We start from the raw sequence: 22754 nt of genomic DNA on the forward strand, positions 1-22754 counted from the left end.
AGGTAGAGCGGCGGTAGGTCGTGGGTGGTATTCAGCTTCAGTATTTACTTGTCACTGTCAATCTATCCATCAGCCAAAAGACCCCCATTAGGGAGCTGAAGGGAAAACCAGGCAAAACAAACAAAAATGGATTTCTTCTTTAGAGCACTTTTATCATTGGAGTGAAATATTGTTCTCCTGTCTTTGTTCAGCAAAACCTGATATAGCGTTTTTGGCGAAATGCATGTTCTAGAGTAGGAGATGGAGGGGAAAAATAACATCGGTTTTGAAAACAATCCTTGGAGTGTTATTATGTTATTAGTCTCATTCTGTTATTGAAGAAACTGAGGCTTGAGGAGTAAAAGCAACTTGCCCAATATCAGCGAAGTCCAGAGATCTCAATCCAGGTTGAGTTTGCAGACAAATCTTTTTCCACCTTCCTCATCTCCATGGGTTTCTAGAGGTGAGCCCCAAGGCCTGAGAAGACTCTCTAAGTGGACTCCTCCCGGCCTCTAAAATCCAGGCTGTGGGGACTGAGGTGGGAAGGGATGGGGCAACAGCTGAGGACAAAAGCCCAGGACCTTGGTGAACGCTTGCATAGGTCCTGCCTGGAGACGGAGTCAGCAGGATTCTGGCCGGGCGATTCTACATCTGTGTCCACTGGCTCCATCAGACGCACGAGGTCATCCGCAGCCTGGGAGTCAGAGCCTCTGGTTCTGTTGTGGCTCCACGCCTTAGTTTTATTTATAGATGATGAAGCCGAAGTCAGACTGGAATATTGCCCTTGGCTGAACGGAGCCGCCTCGCCCCGGATGGTTCCGCTCCTTGGGGGAATAGCCAACAACTGGCCCACTGAGGGCACGAAGGCAGAGCTCCTGACTCTATCAGGGTCATCTCTGAAGGGCCCTTCCTGCCTCAGAGCTCCCCAGGGCTGGCTGAGGCCTTTACTGCAACTGCACCTCCTTTCCTGTCTCCCTCTGCCGACCTTCTTTCCCTCCTTCCCGCAGCTGCTGCTCCTGGGAACAACACTCTCCAATACGCCGCCTGCACGCATCTCCGTCTCAGCACCTATTCCAGGGAAACCAGCCTGTCTCACACAGGCCATTCAATGTTCCAGCCTTGAAGTGACACCTGTCACTTTTGCTCACAACTCATTGGCTGGAACAAGTCACACGGCCCCGCGCTAACCACAAGGGGGCTGGCAAGTGCAACCCTGCTGTGTGCCAGCATGAGGAAAACTGGACCCATTTGGTGAGAGGCAGTAAGGATGATGGAACAGAGACCATAGAAAGGACCGGCAGAACTACAAAATCAATCATGCTGCTTTGTGCCTTGGACAAGTGCAGCCGTGGACACACCCTGCCCTTAAGAGCGCTTCCCCGACTGAGCAGCTGCTTGTGGAAACGTGCTGGAGCATCATCTTTCTGCCGTCTCTACCCCTGATTGCGGTTTAGCATCTCCTGGGCTGTCCTCTGCTCTCTCTTCCTGTTATTGTGTCTGCTGAAGCCATGGGCTCAGCTCAGCCGGCCCCTGATTGACAAGATGACTCCTGCCCTGGAATGGAGGAAGCTCAGGATATCTCAGCATGCCTTGATTTGAAGCCTGTCTGACTCCAAAGTGCTCTGTTTTACTCTTATTGGTGGGGAACATGGGTATGGTCTCCACACACATGGCTCCAAGTTGAGACAATCACATCACCTGTCACATACTGTCACTGCACTTCTCAGGGGCTCAGGGGCGGATGCCTACTCAGGCAAGAGGACAGTGGAAAGCCCAGGAGACTGGAAGCAGCAGCAACATCCGCCTTTCCTGCGCTTTTCTGGGGGCTGTTTGGCCAACATGGCCGTCTATTGGGCCAGTGCTGGCTAAAGCAGCCAGGTGGTCAGATGGCATCACATCTTCATCAGTGACCTTGGGACCATGTGAGATGACCTTGTGACCAAAGAGCTGACAATGAAGGGGTTTTTAAAAGTGCATCAGTTTACATTTATTGAATGGTTATTTTGTCCATTAATCCTCACCACAACTTTATGAGTTGAGTACAATTTATATTTTCACTTAACCAGTGGACAAGCAGAGGCACAGAGAGTTTGAGTGACTTACAGGTCAGCGGCAGAGCTGGGGGTTAAGTTTAGGCAATGTAGCTCCAGGCTATTTGCCCCACTTCATCCTCTGCTACTTCTTGATTAAGTCTAGACATCTATTTAACACACACTGACTGTCTCCACGTTCCGGGCCCTGTGCCCGATGCTGAGAATTCCATCCAATCCGTGGATCTCAGCAGGGTCGGTTGCTCAGTGTCCTGCTATATTAGATGTCACGTAATACATTTATTCCATTACTTAGCATCAGGGGATGTTATATCAGAAGATATTTGTATACATGTTTCTATAAGAAGATCTATGGAATTTCCATGTTTCTCTTATTGCTTTGGCCACCAGGAAGCTCAGATCCAAATCAGAGCAGATATATCACAGTTTGGGTTTTGCATTTCAGTTTTCCAAACTTTTCCTCCTGATCCAACTTTTCTATTTTGGTTGCATCAATTCTTTGGCACAAATATCCTTTAATATAAAACATCTTAAGTCCTTTTCAGAAGAAGGCAGCATAGAAATGACAAAGTAAGTTCTTTACTGCATATTCTTAGATTCCTACTGTAAAAAGTAGACCTAGTTATCCATTTTACCCTCATTCCCATAGTGTCCCACTTATAAAATTCCTTGAGTGGTGGCTACTACGGTTCTGAGTCCCTAGGGATAGCTAGGAGCTTCTGAAAGATCACATCCTTATAGAAAAAAAGTTTCCTCTCCTCGTGGCCCCTAACTTTGGTACCAGATGCACATTTGTGGAGCAGGCAGCCAGTCAGACTCTCACCTGAGCAGTTAATAAAATCTATTGCCCCTTGATGGATTTTTTCTGGAAGCTAGAATTGATCTGTCGTCTTTGTGATTTGTGAGATGGCAGGGAAACACCAAACACCATCGTGGCTTGGGCCACTTTGGGGGAAAAAAAAAAAAGAAGGAAAGAAGAAAAAAATTCCACCGCCAAGTCTTTTCAGGCGTAGAAAGGGTTGGAACTGTTGGGGTCATTTTGTTTGATTTATTGGAAATAAAGTGGATCTTATTAACATTTTAATAAAGAGAAATTTTTTGCACTGGGCTGGAAGTGGCTGCCAGTCGCCGGTGCGATTGCATTCCCTGGAAAAGTGGAATCGGCTGGAGTTGCCCAGCGTGATTTGTGAGGCTGAGCCCCACCAGTCCAAAAAAGCAAACGGGCTGCCTCCTCTGAGGGGCTCGCTCTGCGCGAGGTGCTCGCCCTGTATCTGCCATGCAAAACGAGGGAGTCTTATGAAGGAATCCGTCTTGTAAAGCCATTGGTCCTGGTCATCAGCCTCTACCCAATGCTTTCGTGATGCTGCCGCTGATCTATTTGGGAAGTTGGCTGGCTGGCGAGGCAGAGCCTCTCCTCAAAGCCTGGCTCCCACGGAAAATATGCTCAGTGCAGCCGCGTGCATGAATGAAAACGCCGCCGGGCGCTTCTAGTCGGGCAAAATGCAGCCGAGAACTCCGCTCCTGTGCGTTCTCCTGTCCCAGGTAGGGAAGAGGGGCTGCCGGGCGCGCCCCGAGCCCCGTTTCTGCATTCCGATCGCCTGGCGCGGGCACGGCGAAGGAGCTTTCGGGGGTCAGGGGACTCCAGGCGCGGCGGCGGAGACAGCCCGGGGATCGGAAAGAGGGCATTCTCAGCCCCGGAGATCCTGGGGGTCCCTGGTTTCCCACTCCGGCTGGGCTTTGAGTGTGTCTGTGTGTGCGTACGTGTGTGTGTGTGTACGTTCGGGGAAGGAGGGAGAGCTCCCGACTCCTTTTATTTTGCACTCGGGAGGACATTCTCGCCCACATCAAGTGGGGTAACTTTGATTCGCCTCCCCCGGAGGCTCATGCATTGGAGAAAGACCGAGTTGGAGGCGACTCCAAGGAGTCGTGGTTTCCCCCAGCGCAGCGCCGAGCGAGGGCAACGCAGCTCGGGTCCGGATCGCGGGCTGCCGGGCTGGAGAGGCCGGCCTAGCGCCGCCGACTTCCCGGGGCGCCCGGGCCCCCTCGCTCAGCCCGGTGGCGCGCTGGAAGGTGCCTCGGGCCAGCCGAGCGCCGCAGCCCGGCTGCCGCTGTCGCTCATGGGCGCCGGCGCCGGCCGCGCCCGCATCGGGGTCCTTTCCCTCTCCGACCTCGAGCCGGGAAGGGCCGGAGCGCGTCCCCCAGCCAGGGCGCAGGCCCCAGCCCCCGCGCCCCCTTTGTCCAGCCAGCTGGAGCTCCAGCCCCGAGCCCCGACTGCCGCCTCTGCTGCCTTCTCGGGCGGGCGCGGAGCGCAGAGAAAAGTTCAAGCCTTGCCCACCCGGGCTGCAGCTGCCTGTTAACCCTCGGAGCGCTGCGGCGCGAGGCAAGGGCCAGGCGACCCAGGAGAGGCGGGCGACGCAAAACGTGGTCCTCCGGCAACCACCTCTGCATCTCGGAGATCTCGGGAAGTTTGCGTTCAGGAAAGCAGCGCTCCGAGGAGGCCAGACCCGAGGCGCTGGCGGCTGAGGGGCACGCCCAGCCCTCCTCAGGGGCCTGTGGTTTCTGAGAGCACTGCCACCCAGTCCGCTGAGGCCTCTTTGGCAGCTATGGGACTCGGGATGAGCTAGCAGCCTACAAGTGGGTGGGTAAGATCAGGGCAGGGCCAGACAGAGGCGGGAAGGAGACACGGAGTGCCTGGGGCTGCTAGGAATGGGTGTTGAGTTCCTGGCCAGGACTCCTGGGTGCCAAGGGAAGAAGCATGTGTGTGAGCTTGTGGGCAAGAGGGACAGTGGGGCAGCTGGGGTCCCAGGCAGGGGCTAGCTGGGACGCAGAGATGCACCACAGCCGTCTAAGGGGAGACGGCTGCTGGGTCAGTGTTGGGGTTAGACTTTGGAAACGGGCCAGCGTCCCAGGGATGCAGTGACCATGGAAATGACTCAGAGTGGGGAGTCGGGGCTGGATGATAGTGCCTGGAGGCAGAGGTGCCTGGCTGCAGTGCCATCTCCCGCACACTTGCCACTTCCTTCTTCCCTGGATACACAGCCCCCATTCAAGGCTGCCCAGTTATATTACTCTTCTACCAGGGCTTTGCTGGCTCACTCTCTTGGGGTCCCTGTAGTCTTAAGTTCTGCCACAAATCCTATGCCTGTTTGTGAACCAGTTTTCCAGACTTTCTGGACTCGAACTATCCCTGAGGCTGTGTATGCCTATGTGTATCCCAATTCAGCAGGGTTGGTCAAAAGATGCCTCTGATTCAGACAGATCCTCTCTGCCATATGTTAGTGGTACCACCTGGGCATGTTGCTTAACCTCTCTGAGTTTCCGGGTTCTCCACTATGAAATAATCTTAGCGCCTTTGTAGGATTGCTAAGGCAGATTGGATTGTATTCAACAGGAGGTCCTAGGTAGTGCACTCACCATGAGGCCTGGCCCCCTGGGAGCTATCAGTGTCTGGGAGCGTTTACCACTGCCTCACCTACGACTTTACAGTCCTTTTCTCCTGTGGGCATGCTTTGACCTTGGTTCAGATTCCAGGGCTCACCCAAAGTTATGCTTCCCTTCAAGCAAGACAAACCTCACGACAGAGCCCAGCAACCCTATGCACTAGGGGCTTCTCACAGGATGTCTTTTAGAAAGCAACTGGTGTGTCTCCTTGCCCAGGGCCCCGCTGGCCCAGGTACGTTCTGAAGGCTGTCAGCTCACTCTGTTTCTTTAGAATGGGGAACAGAGGTTTTCCAATGAATTGAATTGCCTGCCCTGAGAGACTTATTTCTCTCTTAGATTGTTATGCATAATCGGAGCAATTGTCCACATTAGGGCAGTAATTGACACCCTGGTAGCACCAGCGCCTCGCAGAGAAATCATTTTGGTGCAGTTCAGTTAACTGGCAAGAGGTTGCAGTGCAGAGATCTGTGTGCCGGGGCGAAAAGTGGGGAAAGTCTTGGAGCCTTTGAGTCAACAAGCAAAACAAAACTTTCCTGAGGCAGAGGGTACACAGAAGGAAGGGAAAAACAATGTAATAAAGCAAATTAGTCACTCGGGCCTGGTGGTGTTGAGGCCAGCATGTGTGAGTTTTTCCACCGCAGTCGTGATACGAAGGGTCTGGCTTCGGACTCCATCAATCTCTGTGTGTTTATTGGCTGGATTGCTGTTTTAGGCATCTCGTAAGGGGGAAGAGGAATTCTAAGCAACAATGGCTGGAAGCTGGCAAAGCTGAGGAACAGTCACCTCTCTTCTCCCCTGGGGCGTTTTGGGAAAGGCTGTCCAAGAAGTGGCCTCTGGAATTTGGCTACCATAAATAATGAATGTGAAACAGACCAAGAGAGGCATGAGCTGTAAATTCCGCTATAAATATGATCCCCCCCCCCATTTGGGTATCACTTACAACTAGCCAAAAGTTCTAACAATGAATGAGTAATCCACCAAGAATTAGGATTTTAGGGAGCGGTTCAGGTTTGGAGAACAGTCGCTTGGGAGTGACTAAAAATGTTCCAGGGAATTCTCAGATGTTGATTTAAAATGGGGAGTTCTTTCTGGAGTCAGAATCTTGATTTTCAGGATTTTAAATGAGAATCAGCGTCTCCTAGTGCCCCTGAAACTTTGCGTATTGTATTGTAAGGGCAGCGTTTATTCGCAGAAACTCTTTGATGAGGAGGAGAGACTGAGAGTGGCAGAGATTACCACCTGCCATAAGATGGGTTCAACACGTAACAGCCTGAAGATTTCACAAGCACAAGGGACACAGAGATATAAGTGGTGAAAGGAATCCAAGTGGTAGAGTTCGTGCCTCTGAACAATTATTTTACCAAGTCCCAAAGAGATTTAATAAATGCAAGCCTGAGTATGTGTTCTGGAATTTATGTAATGCCACTGTCTGTGTTAAAAGCCCCAACAGTCATTTCAGCTAATCTTTCGTACTCTGTTCCCCTCCCCTCTCCCCTTTCTATCTTTAGCCCTTGGGTTTTAAATTAAGTAAAATCTATTTCCTTCTAGAAGTCTCCTCTATATGTTACAGTGAAATTGCCCCACAAACCAGTGGCCCCCATCACTGTATAATCTAAAAGCACCAGCATTTGGATGCGTACATTGAGTCTCAGCGTGAAGTTCACTGTTTCGGTGAAAGTGCAGCTAGGAAATTCATCCTTCTTTCTTTCCTTCCTTCCAAAAAGACAGTTGCTGGGGAGTCCAGTTAATTTCTGTTTAGTGGAACGTAAAGAAAAGGACAAACTATGGACTCAAGGCATGTCTGAATGACAGTCATATCGTCTAAATAGCCACCAGTATCTCGTATTTGTGTGTGTCCATTTCTGTGTGTTTTGATCTTGTTTTAATACCTGTTGAAGAATTTCTCCAGCAGAGGGCTCCATCCACAGTGTTACAAAATTCTGACTCCACAGCTCATATTTTAAAGAACTTCAGTGTAGCAACTCATCAAAACCAAACTAAAGTATTCTCCTTATTCCCAGTTGTTTGCTACAAGCTCTACCAATGAGAAGTCCTGTCACTTTGCACTATCTCTGTCTTTCTTTCCTCTCTTTTTATTCCCTATTGTGGTTGCTTCTGTTCTATTTTATTTGTCAACTACGTACCCCCTCTGAGCATTAGAGCAGGGAAAATTTCAAAGACGTTTGTAGACAATGCAATATGGAATGGGAGGAAGTTCTGAAATTTCCTGGCATTTGACTTTGGTTGGACCTGGTTTTGCTCTTTAGGCAGCCAAAAGGCAGGCACAGTTCTGTCTGTGAAAGAAGATAATCTTCTCCATTGGGTAACTACCCAGAAGAGTGAATCATGAGCCACATCCCCTCACCCTCCAGCACCAGTTGAAAAGGAGAGGGAAATATCAGTCTGTCATCCAATTATAATAGTCAGTTGGGCAGAATCGAATCAAGTGCCCAGTGGTTTTGGCATTGTTTCCACTTAGCTGTCAGCAAGGTGCCCACACGCCTGGAAGAATCTGACTCTCCCCAGGGATGCTGCCAATACAATTCCCCGCAGCCTGTCTCCTCGGCAGCCACCTGGAGACCCCAGTCTGGCTCCCGGTACCCGAGCAGACTGTCGGAACGATAACTGGCTAGGCTGTGGGGTCCCCTGCGCTTTCACCAGGCACTCGGTAGGGGCTTTACTCTAGGGTTAAGGTGGAAAGTGACTTCTTTCTCTACTGAGAGAGGCAGCTAAGGGCAGGCTAGAGAGGAGAAGAAAAATGTCGTTTCAAACATGAAATACAGACTGAGCCAGGGCTCATGGAGGTGAGCTGGCCACCCTCTGGCTTAGCAGATTGAACCTTGAGATATCTGCTTGGTGGGGCTGAAGCCCATCCGTCTCAATTCTGCAACTCTGGCTTCTGGGCAGAGATTGCAAAGTAGCAGCCACAGGCCAAATGAGGCTCATGAATGTATCTTGTTTGGTACAAATGTTTTGAAAGTTGGAAATTGTACATTAAAATATCCAAGTTTCTTGCATTTCTTAAAATGTCAGAAAGTCAGGCAACCCTAGAGCTGCATTCCTACATGGCCACATTTCACTGGAGCTGAGTCACGACTGCTCCTTTTAGGCAGGGCATGCCTCTGGCATTTGCGACAATCCCCAGCACTCTCTATTACTCACCCAGCCATTGTACTCACTTATTTTACCCACTTGCCCCTATAATCACTTGTGTTGGGAATTTCTGATTTCATGAATTTTGAGTCTTGATCAAATTAATGCAGCCAATTTCTCAGTGTCGGCGATTTAGAAAAGGAAGGGACTAGCCTCTTTTTGAAGGTTCTGACTGAACTACATTGCTGTACGCTTTGGAGGAACATGTCCAAGGGGGCCACACCTCCTCCTTGAGAATATTATTACCGTCAGTGCCACAGGGGACTGGGGGTACCTGGGGTGGTACCCAGAGCAATGTAACACCTATTGTTCCCCATGGAATAGTTACATTCAGAGAAGTGACACGTTGAAGCTTTGAGTCAATCTGAGTGCTGGTACACCAGAGTGTTGATACACACAGAACGTTGTTGTGCATCCGCAGCCCAGGGGCTCTGGGAGCCCTGGATAATATGTAGGTCCCAGTGCACTGTATGTAGTGTTATATCAAGAGGAGACTACCCTTGGAGGACAATGGCATCCTGAACATTCTCATCCCAATAGTGTTGCTCATCCATGGTATGAGTGTCATCAGAGCATTACAATAACTTATTGTATTTAGTCCTGCAGGGACTCTGGGAGCACTGAGCTATCACTCAGAGCATTTGTAACTTCAGGGTAAAGTTAGCTTCATAGCTTTGTTACCTAGAGCACTTTTATTTTTTTATTTTATTTTATTTTTTTTGAGGAAGATTAGCCCCGAGCTAACTACTGCCAGTCCTCCTCTCTTTTTTTTTTTGCTGACGAAGCCTGGCCCTGAGCTAACATCTGTGCCCATCTTCCTCTATTTTATACGTGGGACGCCTATCACAGCATGGTGTGCCAAGCAGGTGCCATGTCCACACCCGGGATCTGAACTGGTGAACCCAGGGCCGCTGAGAAGCAGAACGTGTGCACTTAACCGCTGTGCCACTGGGCCGGCCCCGCTAGAGCACGTTTATACACAAGACGTTGTTACCCCTAGCACCCACTGGAGTTGGTGTGTTGTTTTTGTAACTGGTTTTAACAGTTAACACCCACCACAGTCTACGCATGTTGTTAATGCTACAATTAATGTTCTCTGGCTCTGACAGTACTAGACTATTCTGTCCACTTGTCCCATACCAGCACGTAAGCCTCAAATAACTCTTGTTTTCTGTAGCTATAGACCCCAACGATCAGGGTAAATGTAAGTACATACGCATATAAAATAAAAAGGGATTGTTTTTTGTCTGTCAGTTGCCAACAGAAGTCAAATTCCTGAAAGTTAGCATTAGCAATAGGCTCATTTTGACATGTCATGTCTCGTTTCAAAGGCCTCTGCAAGTGTCACCCAATCTGCGGCAGCAGCACAAAGCCCCTGTGTGTCCAGCTGAGCGCAGGCCGGGCTGGGGTGGCCGGCAGCAGCTGCTCAGCTGACAGCAGCCCTGCCACATGCCTGGGCAGGGCCCGGAAATGAGCTCAGCCTCTGGACGAGCCTGGGGACCCTGCAAGGAATGTGGCAGCCTCCATCCCCGCCTTATGTGGCCTCCAGGCCAAAGTCTCTTTCCTCTGGGGGTGGCAGGGAGCTGCTTTTCGGTGTGCTGCAGGAGATGGTGCCTGCAAGTGCCTGAAGCTTGAGCATCAGTGATAATCTCCTTGGCGACTGGTGCAGGGTCTGAGGACAGTTGCTGGACCCTGCCAGAGAACGCAGAGCTGACTCAAGCCATACAGGCTGTCCTCTCAACTGCCGTAAGCTGCTGGGCATCTGGGATCCTCGAACTCAGGGGTGGCAAACTGTGGCCTGTGGGCCAATTCCTGCCTGCAGCCCGTTTTCATAAATAGTTTTGTTGGAACACAGCCATGCCGATTCGTTTATCTAATTGTCTATGGCTGTGCTTGTGCTATAACAACAGAGTTGACACCATATGGCCCACAAAGCCTAAAATATTTACTATTTGGCCCTTTCCAGAAAAAGTTTGCTGACTCCTGCGCTGATTCAAAATTACAGCCAGAGAGGCTGCTGGGAGCCTTTGCAGAGGGCAGGCAAGTGTTCATTAGGGACTGTCTCTCCTAAGCCCCTGGCACTGAAGCAGCTTGACTTCAGGGAGATTCACCTGGGACCAAATGGATTCAATAAGTATCATGATATCTACGGCGGACCTACTATGTGCTCAGGGTACAGCTGCTAATAAGGCCGACCCAGTCTCGGCTCTCGGGGGCTCAGACCCCGAGAGATCCCTTGGCAGAGGAAATCAGTACCCGTTAATGAATAATTCACAACAGAGACGGAAGGAATGACCGAAGGAAACGCAGTTGTGTGAGGTCATGCTGTGCCACGTATTTTGCTTGTCCTTGCCCTTTCTCCCTCACTAAGATCTAAGCTCAGTTATAGCACATGTGATTGTCTGATTGATTCACTTCTGTATCTCCAGAGCCTAGAACAGTGCCTGGCGTGTAGTAGGCACTCAGCAAATATGGATGAATGAATGAAGGCATGTAAGAAAGGCATCAGGTCCAGATGAGGGATCTGGGAGGCATCCCTGGCTGCAGTTTGGAGGAGCAGTGGGGCTTCCAGACAAGGAACATGAGAGAGAGTGGGCAGGGAAAGGCATTCCAGGCAGAAGGCACAGCCTGGGGCAAGTCCCTGTGCGGGAGGAAGCACCGCACAGCCCAAAGAGAGTGAGCTGAGGGCAGCTAGGAGGTGCCAGAGACTTAGGGGCCTTGTCAGCCACCTCAAGGATTTTGGTGTTTGTCCTGGAGCAATAGACAGCCATTGCAAGTTATGAGGGGAGGGGATGGTGTGACAAGGTCAGATTTCCATTTTGCAAAGGTCACCCTGGCTGCAGTGTAGCAAATGCATTGCAGCTGGATGGGAATGGAAGGAAGAAGCTGGGCTAGGCCTGGGATCATGGGAAGAGTCTAGACTAGGGAGCGACAATGCAGCTGAGAAGAAGCTCCTCAGAGCACCCAAGAGACATTTGGGGGGAACTTGGCAGGGCTTGGCAGCTGGGTTTGGAGCTGGCAGAGTGAGGGCCAGGGAGGGGTTAAGGACGCGAGCTTGAGTTCTGACTCTTGCAATTGGGAAGAAGCTGGAGCCATTTGCCCAAACAAGGAACCCAGGCATTTGACATCATAACCAGGGTCTGAGGGCCGTTTCCGTGGGAGTGTTAGCCAGGCTGCAGTAATGCTCCTCAGGAGAGGCGTCCCAGGGCCTCTGTTGCACGAATGCCCACAGATCCAGTCCGTGCTTGCACCTGGGATGGGCACTGTGGGGGCCTCGAAATGCCCTTGAGTGGAGTGGCTCATGTGTAGCCTCTATAATTAGCCAATCTCTGAGGCTTTTCATGCAAAAGATATTTGAGAGAAACATTGCCAAGCCCTTTAATCGTTTCTTGAACATTCAATCAGCAGCACTAGAAATATTTCTTACATGAAGCAAATAATCATCTGCTACTTTCGGCAGCCGCTTTGCGAATGCTGACGAACCTTCGTTTCAGCATATTGGAAATAGCCCTGGTGACTCTTACGTGTCTAGGTGTAGTGGGAGAATCTGCACTGGGGTGCTAGGTGGTGGCGTGTTGGTAAATGTCTAACATCTGGGTCTCTCTTTAAAAAAAGAGCAGAGTAGGTACCTTATCCTCACAGGGTGAGGGATGTACAGTTGTCCGCTTGCGGAGTATTTGTTGAAGCCTTTAGGGAATTCATAGGTAAATGGGATGCACATGGAAGGAGCTCTCCAGGACCTTGCAGTCTACTGAGGGCAGCCAGTAAGAAACAATAAAGTAAACAGCTGACATAATACAAATTTGGGAATTGTCACAATAGGGAAACAATAGGGGCTAAAGCAGTATTGAAGGGGAGGGTTGCTGTGTCCTCCTCTTCCTTCCGTCTTTTTGCCCTCTTTTCCTTCCATCTTTAATTTTTAATTAAATTTTCAATTTTTAATACCTACCAAATGCCAAAAAGTCTTCTAATTTGGGGATCTAGAGGTGAGTACAACACAGTCCTGGTCCGCAAGAGGGAAAGCACTGGAGGTGAGTCAAGCCTATGGTGTACCGGGACCAGGGGAGCGAGCGTTTTAGACTGCTGAGGAGCGTTAGGGAGACTTCTGAGCCTTTGAGAAGTGAGTTTGAATCCCGGCCCAGCCATTTGCGTGCTGTGTGACCTCAGGGAAGTTACTTTATTTCCCTCCTCTTCTGTTTCCTCCTGTGTCTAATTGAAGAAGAGAGAGAATAGCTGTGCCTGCCCAGCAGGGTGTAAGCGAGGGTTAGAAGAGTGTGTGCTCATGATTTCGTCCCACGAGCGGCAAATGCTTAAGGAATGCCGGTTGTGGTAACTTTCACACACTGTGCTTCAAGGAAGTTTATGGCTTGAAGGTACCATGGGAACTTGGCCTTGAGCATCGGACTAACTTAGAGAGGAAAAATGCTTGTGTATTTAAAAATGCTCGGACATTTTAGAAAATAATAAAATTTGCTTCCTGGAGAAGGATTTGACAATTTCCTTATTGGTAACTCCCCAAAGATCATTCCCCTGGGGATTTCATGCCTCGTGAAATCACTTGATCTGGTGGGATCCTTATTTTCTAGATATATCTTCCCAGCAACTGTTTCCCAGGAGGCTTTATGAGGGCAATATGTGTGTGGGTGTGCATGCCAGCAGCATGAGCGCTTATGATTATTATTATTATTTAAAATCTATCAAAATAAGTACAATTTACTGTAGTAAATTTACTGCTATATGCCAATTGCATGTATTATCTCAAATCCTTACTGCAACCCTTAGGGGCAACTATTCTTGTCTCCATTTTATATGATATATATAATGAAAAGTTCAGAGTGGTTGAGTCACTTGCCTAAGGCCACACAGCCAGTAAGAACTGGGACCAGGGTTTGTACCCATGCTTTTCTGACTCCTGTGCATGCTCATTTGCCTCCATATTTCACTAGTGTATAAGCTCCATGCTCTCTGCTTTGGCGGCCTGGGGTTCGTGGATTCAGATCCCAAAGGGCAGACCTGCTTCACTTATCAGCCATGCCGTGGAGGAGTCCCACATACAAAGTAGAGGAAGACTGGCACAGATGTTAGCTCAGGGCAAATCTTCTTCGTATACACAAAAAGCTTCCTCCCTTATCCCCCCAAAGGGTATAAGAACTCTCTTCCTTAACTATTTTGTTCTCTGGCTCTCCTGGAGTCAGCATGGCTGTCTGCAGTGGCCCCATTTTTGAATCTCTGGTCTCTGAGAGTGAGCCTGGGCCCTGGACCTCCCGTCTGGGTTACTAGTTATGACCTTCAGAACTGGGTTAGCCCAGGGTCGTGTGTGTCCTTGCTTTTGACTAGAAACAAACAAACCACCCACATGACCTGCTTTCCCAGCAAGAAGGGCCGTGCCAGTACGAACAGCCACACAGATGCCAGAACTCAGCCTGGGTGTGGCTCCTCTGCGGCTTCCAATGTGCTGGTAAATTCTCTGGCTGTCTGCTGCCTGTGCTGAGCTCTACAGCTGGACCGCAATCCTCCCCAGGGCTGCCAAGGAACCCTGTCGTCTAAGCCGGTGTTTCCTGAGGGCTCCTGTCTACAATAACTGTCCCTAATCCGTAGGAAAATGAGCAACGTATGCCTGTAGCTCTATCGAGAAACACAGGTCTGGAGTGAGTTGCAATTGGGTTGAATCTAACCTGAAGTTCAGTTCTATTTTACTAGAAGAGTTTTCTTTTTTCCCTTTAATTCAATTGAAGTGCCTCTAGTTAGGGTAGCCACTGATTCAACAGACATTTGTTCAGTGCCTGTTATGTGCCTGGCACCCTTTCCCGTACTCGTGATAGAGCCTTGAGCACACACAGAGCCCCAGGCAGATGGATGTACACGCTCCCTTGGCCCAGGACGCACCACTCCACACAGGGCCTTGCGTTTCTGCTCTCTCAGGATGTTTGTATCTGAGCACCCCAATCTATACATTCCATATTTGATGAAGTCATTCATTCACTGATCGAGGGCTATATCTCAAGCATGAGGCTAGATACTGGGTTTGCAGCAGTGATTAAGAAAGACAAGATTGCCTGCTCTCATAGGTAAGAGTCTGTGTTTTAATGAGGGAGAAAGATAGTAGATGACAAAAATAAGAAAACATGATAATTTTGGATAGTGACAGTGCTATGAAAACAAATTAAAATGGGATAGGCAGTTGTTCTGAGCTTGTCTACACCCTCTCTTGGGATGGAAAGCTCATTGTTCTGATGCTGTGTCCTGTCTGCTTTGTGGAGATGAATTGTCCTGTCGTTCGTGAAATGAAGTTGGCTAATAAACAGAGGGCACTTTTGTCCTTAGTGGTAAAGTGTTGTTGGCAAATATTATCCATTCTCTATTTGTTGTTTTTCTTGAAATTTTGCTTTTGGGAATCCAAAAATATGGCAACCAATGATTTAAACCACAGCTAGGCAATCTTTTTCTGTAAAGGGCTGTAGAGTAAATATATGGTCTCTTTTGCAACTACTCAACAATGTCAGCGTAGCATGAAAGCAACCACAGACAATGAGTAAACAAATGAGCAAGGCTGAGTTCCAATAAAACTTTATTTATAGAAACGAGCAGAGCTGAATTTGGCCCTTGGGCTGTAGTTGCCAATCTCTGATATAAACCATTAGCTACCTAACTAGTTGGCCAAACTGGGGTAGGGCAGAGGCCAGGGAGAGAGACCAGACATTTTCTTTCGCCTCTTATCATCATGAGGATGATGGTACTTCGTTAGGACCACATATCACTGGATTATTCAGCATTAACTTTGATCCAGGTAAAGATGCTAGTAGTCAACTTTGGAACATCATTCTCAGATAAGCTCTAAAATATATAATAATTTAGCTTTTGTAGTAATTATCTGGACTACATTCCTGAGGCTTTCCTGCCACTCAAAGATACGTTGGTGTTAAACACTTCCTTGGATTGAGTTCCCCCAAACAGTGATGCAGGGAGCTAATTAAAGAGATGATTCTAGGGCACAGAAGTGAGGCACATGAAACAAGAAAGAAGGAAAGCCAATAAAGGATATGTCATTCAGCTGGGTACTGTCGTGGGCAATGGGGGCTCATTGCTGCTGGGGCCCCTCAGAAGAACCATGTAAAACTCACTTCAGAATGGTCCCTCTGCAGGATAAGAGGCTGGGGTATATATCCACCTATGCTCACCTTCTGTTGGTCAAGAGTTGCCTCTGGGGCCATTAATCCTTTGTACTTCCCAGCTGAGTCTTTGCAGCTCTCGGGGAGCAATCATGGTTATGGAAAAGTCCTGAGCAGAAAAAGAAAGAGGCGTGACAGATGCTTGGACTGGCAGTATGTGCCCTGCGTAGAGCATGAGTATATACGAGATTCCAATTGCCACCATTGTGTGTTACCCGAAACTTTCTCAGTACCGCTAATGATAAAAGGAAAGAGTTATGGTTGCTGTTTTTGTAAGCCCTCCAAATTTGGTTGAGCACCCACCTGCAAATACTCTCTTTCCCACTAGATGGTATCAGTATGCCAAAGCCCTGGAATGCTACCTTAGGGCCTCATTTTTGACGTGGAATATATTCCCACTGTATCTGAACAATTAAAGAATAAGTGGGTTGAGGTTGTAGGAACAGACTATGGAAGTTTTGGGGACAGAAGATGGGGGTAAAGTGGAGATTGTCTAAATAATTGCCCTCATTCATTCATTCACCAACAAATCTTACCGACCACCCACTGAGCACTCAATACTCATCTGGCCCCAGGAATACGGAAGTGAATGGTGGACACGAAGTCCTGTTCATGTGCTTCCACACAGGTGAGGGAGAGAGAATAAGAAAATGAACAAGTACACACGTGATGTCTGCCAGGTGGCGATGAATGCTGTGGAGAAAGATAAAGCAGGCAAAGCGATGGAAAGAGGCAGGGAAGGTCACCAGCTGTTGTCACATCTGTCTATCCTGTTGGCTAGTAGGGTGAGAGATTATTTCCTTCTGCTTCCTAAACCCAATTCTGCCACTCACCAACCTCTAATGCTTATGCTTCTGTGGTTCATTTTCAAAATGAGACCATGAGCTTGTGGAGGGCAGAAGTGGTGCTTGGCAAACGGGTGTTGACCAAGTGCAACCTACTGCAGCCTAACACCCAACTCTACCGACTGTTGTTGGTTGATTTCATTCCTCTGGAATCGTTCTGAATTGTTATTGTTATCGACAGACAATAGACTTGTACTTTGCTCAGGGATTAGATTATAAAGTCAAGGTTTAAGGTAAACACAAGAGTTGCTATTAACCATGAAATCTCTTAAGTTGCCCATTAAATTGCAGTGTGTGTGGTTTTGTGTATGCAACCCTAGATTGTAATCAATATGTAACAATGTATAATGCATGCAGTAATGTACAGTGCATAATAAAGAGTATATGCAAGATATAATTTTATAGCAGTTAATTGCAGTATTTAAATTGTTCTTTTTCCTTTTCTTTTTGGTAGAAGACCTAGATTTCCATTAGTTAAATGTGCATATGATAAGACTTTACTGTATTCATTAAGCTGGTTTCCTAATCATGTAATCCCACCAGGCTGTGCACTGGGGAGGGCAAGAGCTATGTTGTCTGTGCTCTGTTCATCTTTGGCTTCCCACCACCAGTCCTGTGCCTTGGGGCAGAGGAACAGGAGACTAGTAATACCTCAATAGTGGCAGTAATGGAGGCTGACGTCTAAGTAGTGGGCCCTGTGTGAGTACTTGAGGTGTACGTGTTAATGAGTGCATTTAATCCTCCTAATGACTCTATGGTGTATCTGTTATGATTTTAATTCCATTTCACAGATGGGGAAATTCCAGGAGAGCTTGATAAAATTCACTCAGCTTTCTAGCTCTGGGGCCGAGACTCAAACTCGGGTAGTCCTAGATACAAAAGGCCACATGTTGAATGATTCCACGAAATGGAAAGAACTGCCTAGAATACGTAAATCTATAGAGACAGAAAGTAGATGAGAGGTTGCCTAGGGCTGGGGGAAATGGGGGCTGGGGAGTGACTGCTAATGGGTGTGGGGTTTCTTTTGGGGGTGTTGGAAATGTTCTGGAACTAGATAGGAGTGATGGTTGCACAATTCTGTGAATATGCTAAAGACCACAGAATTGCATATTTTAACAGGCTGAACTTTATAGTATGTGAATTATGTTGCAATAAAGCTTCTATAAAATGGAAAAACAAGCCAAGCTTGGGCAGTCCAACCTGAGGGCTCCTGCGCGTGCCATCCCTGAGCACACCCAACCCTTCCTACAGGTGCTCACTCACCATGTGCATGTGGCATTCCACTTGCTTTACTTGTATTAACTCTGTTGTTCCTCTAAAGGGCTTTATCGTCCATCTGCCCCATTTCAGAGATCATAAAACTGAGTTAGAAAGATGCTGAGAAACTTGGGGCTGGCAAGCGACCCAGGCAGTTCTTGGCCAGAATCAACGCTTGACTACTGTACTGGTTTTCATGTGATTCATTAATTTGTAACTTTGGCTCATCAGAAATAAAGTAATGGTTCTTTACTTTTGCTGATTTGCAAAGTGGATTAAGATCCATCTTTGTCTCACTGGTTATTATTCCAATCTACCCCAGGTGTCTCTGGTGTAGGGTCCTGGAACTAAGACCCAGACAGAGACTGTAGGAGAAGGAGATGTGTTAGTGTGGCTGAATTTTAAAAGTAATGAGCATAAATGATTGAGGAAGAGCGAGGCAGAGGGAGAGAGGAAGAGGCAAGGAAAGAGAGAAATGGGGAGAGACAGGTAGGGGGAGGGGGAGAATGAAATTGACATGCTAATTGTCATTGTACTCTGGTTGATACCAGATTGCTGAAAGGATTTACCCAATTTAAGAACATTTGGCACCCTTGGCTGGTTCAACTGAATTCCTAAGGTCTAAGGCAGGGGAGGAGATCTTGCTCCTTACACTCATCACTCTCAAAATAAAGTACTCCCCACCCCAAGCACACTGCTCCATCAGTACCTGCCACCCGTCCCAGACCTCCTTTGATTCCCAAGCCCCCTAAACGCAGAATTTACTCCTCTCTGCCCTTACCCTTGGGTTGATGATTCGTATTTCTCTTTTCATGTTTAAAATACGGAGTGACAAAGCCATTAGCCACAGGCAGTGCAACGGAAAAGGGCAGCTAGGCTCGCCCCCTGACTAGGCCCAGGGCACCCATTTGTGGCCCTGGGAGGCAAGGGTTTATAAAGGCAAAGCTAAGGGGCTGTGAATACCTTCCTGGGTCTCCAATCTAGAGATGCAGCCAGAGTCTGGGCTGGGGCAGGAGCTGGGAATTGAAAGGGCTCTGGCTGAGACCTGGTCTCCCAGATGGCCGGCTCCCATGTGGCAGGGTGTCTACCGGGCTCCCCTTGATTCTTAGAGTCTTCCCAGGCAACAACAGGAGATCATACAAAGCCACACGAGTGTGAGTGTCTGATTCAGCCTTCCCTGGTCGTTTTTCCAATGCGGTGTTTCGCAAAGCGTATTCTGAAGAGATGCTGGTTCCATGGGAGGTTAATAAGGGTTCTGGAAAAAGGAGGTTGCATGAACTAGTATTTTGGGAAACTCTGTGTTGTCCAGAGAAGTGAACCAGGTTGTGTTTTGCTTTTGATAACTGAACGTTTCTGAAACTTTAATGTGCATTTGAGTTTCAAAGAGGTGCTCCCCAAGGCTGCATTTCCAACGCTTTTCTCAAACTCCCAGGGGTAAGGAAACTCTTGCATAAAGTGTGCCATGAGGTAGTGATTCACTGGATATGTGTGGGAAAACAAGCTGTGTGGACTCAGGGGTCTCAGAACCTGGGGCTCAACCGCCAAGACTAGTACTGTCAGCATCACCTGGGAATTTGTTAGAAATGCAAATTCTGCACCCGGGACCCACTGAATCAGAGCTTCTGGGGGTGGACCTAGCAATCTGTGACTTCTCATGACCACCCTCCAGGGGATTCTGCTGCTCGCTCAGGTTTGCAAACTGCAGATCCAGTGGGCCGTAGGGGAAAGACCTACCTTGTGTTCTTCTGGGTGAAGGAGGGAAACCAAGCCTGGATGGGAACTTGGCTCCCCCGAAGAAAATGGAGATTACAAAATGAAGACCACAGAGAAACAGGAGTGGGGGCCGAAGGTTCTGCTCCGTCCCATTATGGCCATGGGTATTTACTTCTGTGAGGCCCTGAGCTGTGTCCACAGGCTGCCTCTAGGTGAAAATTGTCTACACAGGCAGACCAGAAGACCCGGGATCATCACAGAGTTGACATTTGGGGAGGTCTGTGTAGAGGAGGTGAGTTCACCTCTACCCATCTTAGGTCTTTAGCTGGGGTTCTTTAGGAAAAAGGCAGATTAACAAGAGAAAAACCAACAATTTATTAACATATATGTCTCATATATACATGGCAGATACCCAGGGAAAAATGAGTAATTCTCAGAGGTGGCTTATGTCAATGCAAATAATCCATAATCAATTATAAACCAAAATTGGGATGAGTTTAATATGAGCCAGATTTGAGGACTAACCCGGGGCCTTCACTCCCCAAGGAAGGAAGGGCACCAGAGAATGGGGTGTACAGAGTGGTTATAGACCATCTTGGAACAAAGAGCATGCATCACATGTGACAGGAATGTCCCTTTTACAATAGTCACGAGATGCTTTGCTGGCACAACGGATGGGTGGTCAGCAGGTCGGTGGTCAGCAGGTGAGCACAGCAGGTCGGTAATTAATCCTTAGTTCCCAGGAAGAGATGCTTATCCTTAAAGAAATGCCAATATGGGAGGAAGTTACATCCCCACCTTTAGGGGCATCATTCTTGGCTTTGAGACACGGTAAATATTTAAAGCAGATGTACAATGCATGCTCGACAGGCCATGTCAGGCCCTTTTGGAAAGACAAAGTCAGGCTGAATTAGTTTTAACCCAAATGGCCTCCTCATATACTCCAATTTATCCTATTGCTTGTCATTTATTTATCACTTAGAACTCCAGTTTAAATACCATCTTAAGATAAAGACAAGAGAAAGAAGGGTGTGGAGGAGGCCAGTTATGGGGAGGTGCCCAGGAAAAACAGGATAAACAAGAGGAAGATTTGCTATGCAGGTTTAGTCGGTGCCTTCTCCATTGGGAGGATCTAAAGCTGTCTCCAGGGATTAACCTTTGTCCTTGGTAGAGAGGGGAAGATGGCACCTTTGTAAAATTATGTCCTGCTTTTAGGTGAAAAGGAGGATGACAGCAAACTTTTCTTGTATCTGCCTCTTTTCAGTTGCCTTCAGCTCAAAATAATCCTGTTACCAAAGTGGGATATTTTGGGGTGGCATATTCTGCTACCCTTCATCTGACTTGGCAGCCACCTCCTTAGATTTTATATTTATGTGTGTTTGCAATGTATAGTATATATACACACATATATACATATACATGTACCACACACATACATAGCATATCTATACATGCATACACACACAGCAATATACACAGGAATGTATATATACATATATAACATTCGCATACATAACACATATAGGTATATGCCAGACACACATATACACATACATACATAACATATTCATATGTACACATAAATATATGTATATTTTACATATATATTACACCTACTAAGCACTAGTCACTGTTGGCACCTACCAAATTCTAGGGTCTATTCTTGGCTTTAAGGATTCTAACGTAAACCAGACAGATGTAGATGCTGCAGATGCTGATTGAGATTACAGACTCAGATTACAGAAGAATGATAGAAACACAACAACACTGCTGCGTCCGTGGGAAGAGCCCAAGGACAGCTAGGTCTACAGCCATGGGGTTTTGAAGCCCACCCAGAATAATTCTTTGAGTGCCCTTGTGAATCTTTGCTGATCCTTCAGATATCTGCCCATGATTCTTACTTATGAAGTGTGGTCTACACCAGTGGTTCTCAACCTGGGGCAGCTGTGCCACCAGGGGACACGTGGTGATATCTGGAGACACGTTTGGTTGTTACAACTTGGGGAGGGGGTGCTGCTGGCATCTAGCGGGTAGAGGCCAGGCATGTTGTTCAGTATGCTGCAGTGCACAGGACAGCCCCACCATAAAGAATTGTCCCGACCCAAATGTCAATAGTGTGAGGTTGGGAAAAGCTGGTCTATGTGCAGAACTTGCTACTCACCCAGCATACTCAGGAATTTTTATCTCTACCCCATCTTAAATTACTAGGAAGACAGAATCCAAACTTGGATTTGTGTAAAGATAGCTGGTAGAAGCTATGTGTGTGTAATTTTTCAAAAGGTAAAACCATGACTCTCAGGTAAATATAAACATTAATTCATTAATTTACGAGGAAACCAGTAAGATGTGATGACACTTTCAAAGGGCATCTAAGAAGCTAGGATATTTATGAACAATTTAAGAAAGAAATGCTAGGATGAAATTCCTGAGTTACAAAAAAACTAGTTAATGTGCAACATACCTAAATCTTTGGTGTTATCTGTTTCAGTAGACAGAGCTTATTTGCATCTCTACTGGACAAAATCAACAAGTAACTGGTGACTTCACTAAGTCTGGGGCCTTCAATGGAGAGCAAACAATGAGATGAACTAAGAACCTGATCCTAGACATCTTCTGGTGACCTTTGTCCCTGAATGATATTCAAAAGATTGCCATCAATCATTTTGGTCTTGTTTACAAACTTTGGATAACTTTTTCTGTTGCTTCACTTTAATTTACCAGTGCTGCCTTATTAGAAATGGTCTGTGAAATGTGGGGCAAAGAAATGGAAGTCAGTTGAGTTCTAGAAGGTGGTGAGAAGAGAAGTTATAGGACTTCAGGGTGATTGTATGCATAGATGCTATTTTTACCTGCCTTTGATAAAGGATGCTCTGTGCTAGATGCTTTCCTTCAACCCTATTAAGTGGGTCTTACCATTGTCCCCATCTACAGATGAGGAAACTGAGTCAGAGGCAGAGTCAGGAATGCCAGTAGTGGATGTGGGCAGAGTCAGAAGCAAAAGGTGTGGGATCAAGACCACAGGGGGAGAGATAGAATTTAGCCAGATAGAGAAGCAAGGGAGGTTATTACAAACTGGAGGGAAGCATAGTCCAAATTGGAGGTAAAAATACTCGTAGCGTGTTCAGGGGCAGTGTGGAGGTGTTCTG

The 22754-nt window shown here is 47.6% G+C and overlaps 1 protein-coding gene across 1 annotated transcript in view; it reads left to right on the plus strand.

Moving 5' to 3' along the window:
- Nucleotides 1–3465: 3465 nt before the first annotated feature.
- The window catches only part of CDH13 (cadherin 13), a 993386-nt gene continuing 974097 nt past the window's right edge, over nt 3466–22754 (plus strand). Inside the window, 1 exon segment of the mRNA NM_001109812.1 lies at nt 3466–3572. Within this exon segment, the coding sequence (NP_001103282.1) occupies nt 3531–3572 (42 nt within the window). The 5' untranslated portion in view covers nt 3466–3530.

Source organism: Equus caballus, chromosome 3, assembly GCF_041296265.1.
Source record: "Equus caballus isolate H_3958 breed thoroughbred chromosome 3, TB-T2T, whole genome shotgun sequence".
Lineage (NCBI taxonomy): Eukaryota > Metazoa > Chordata > Mammalia > Perissodactyla > Equidae > Equus > Equus caballus.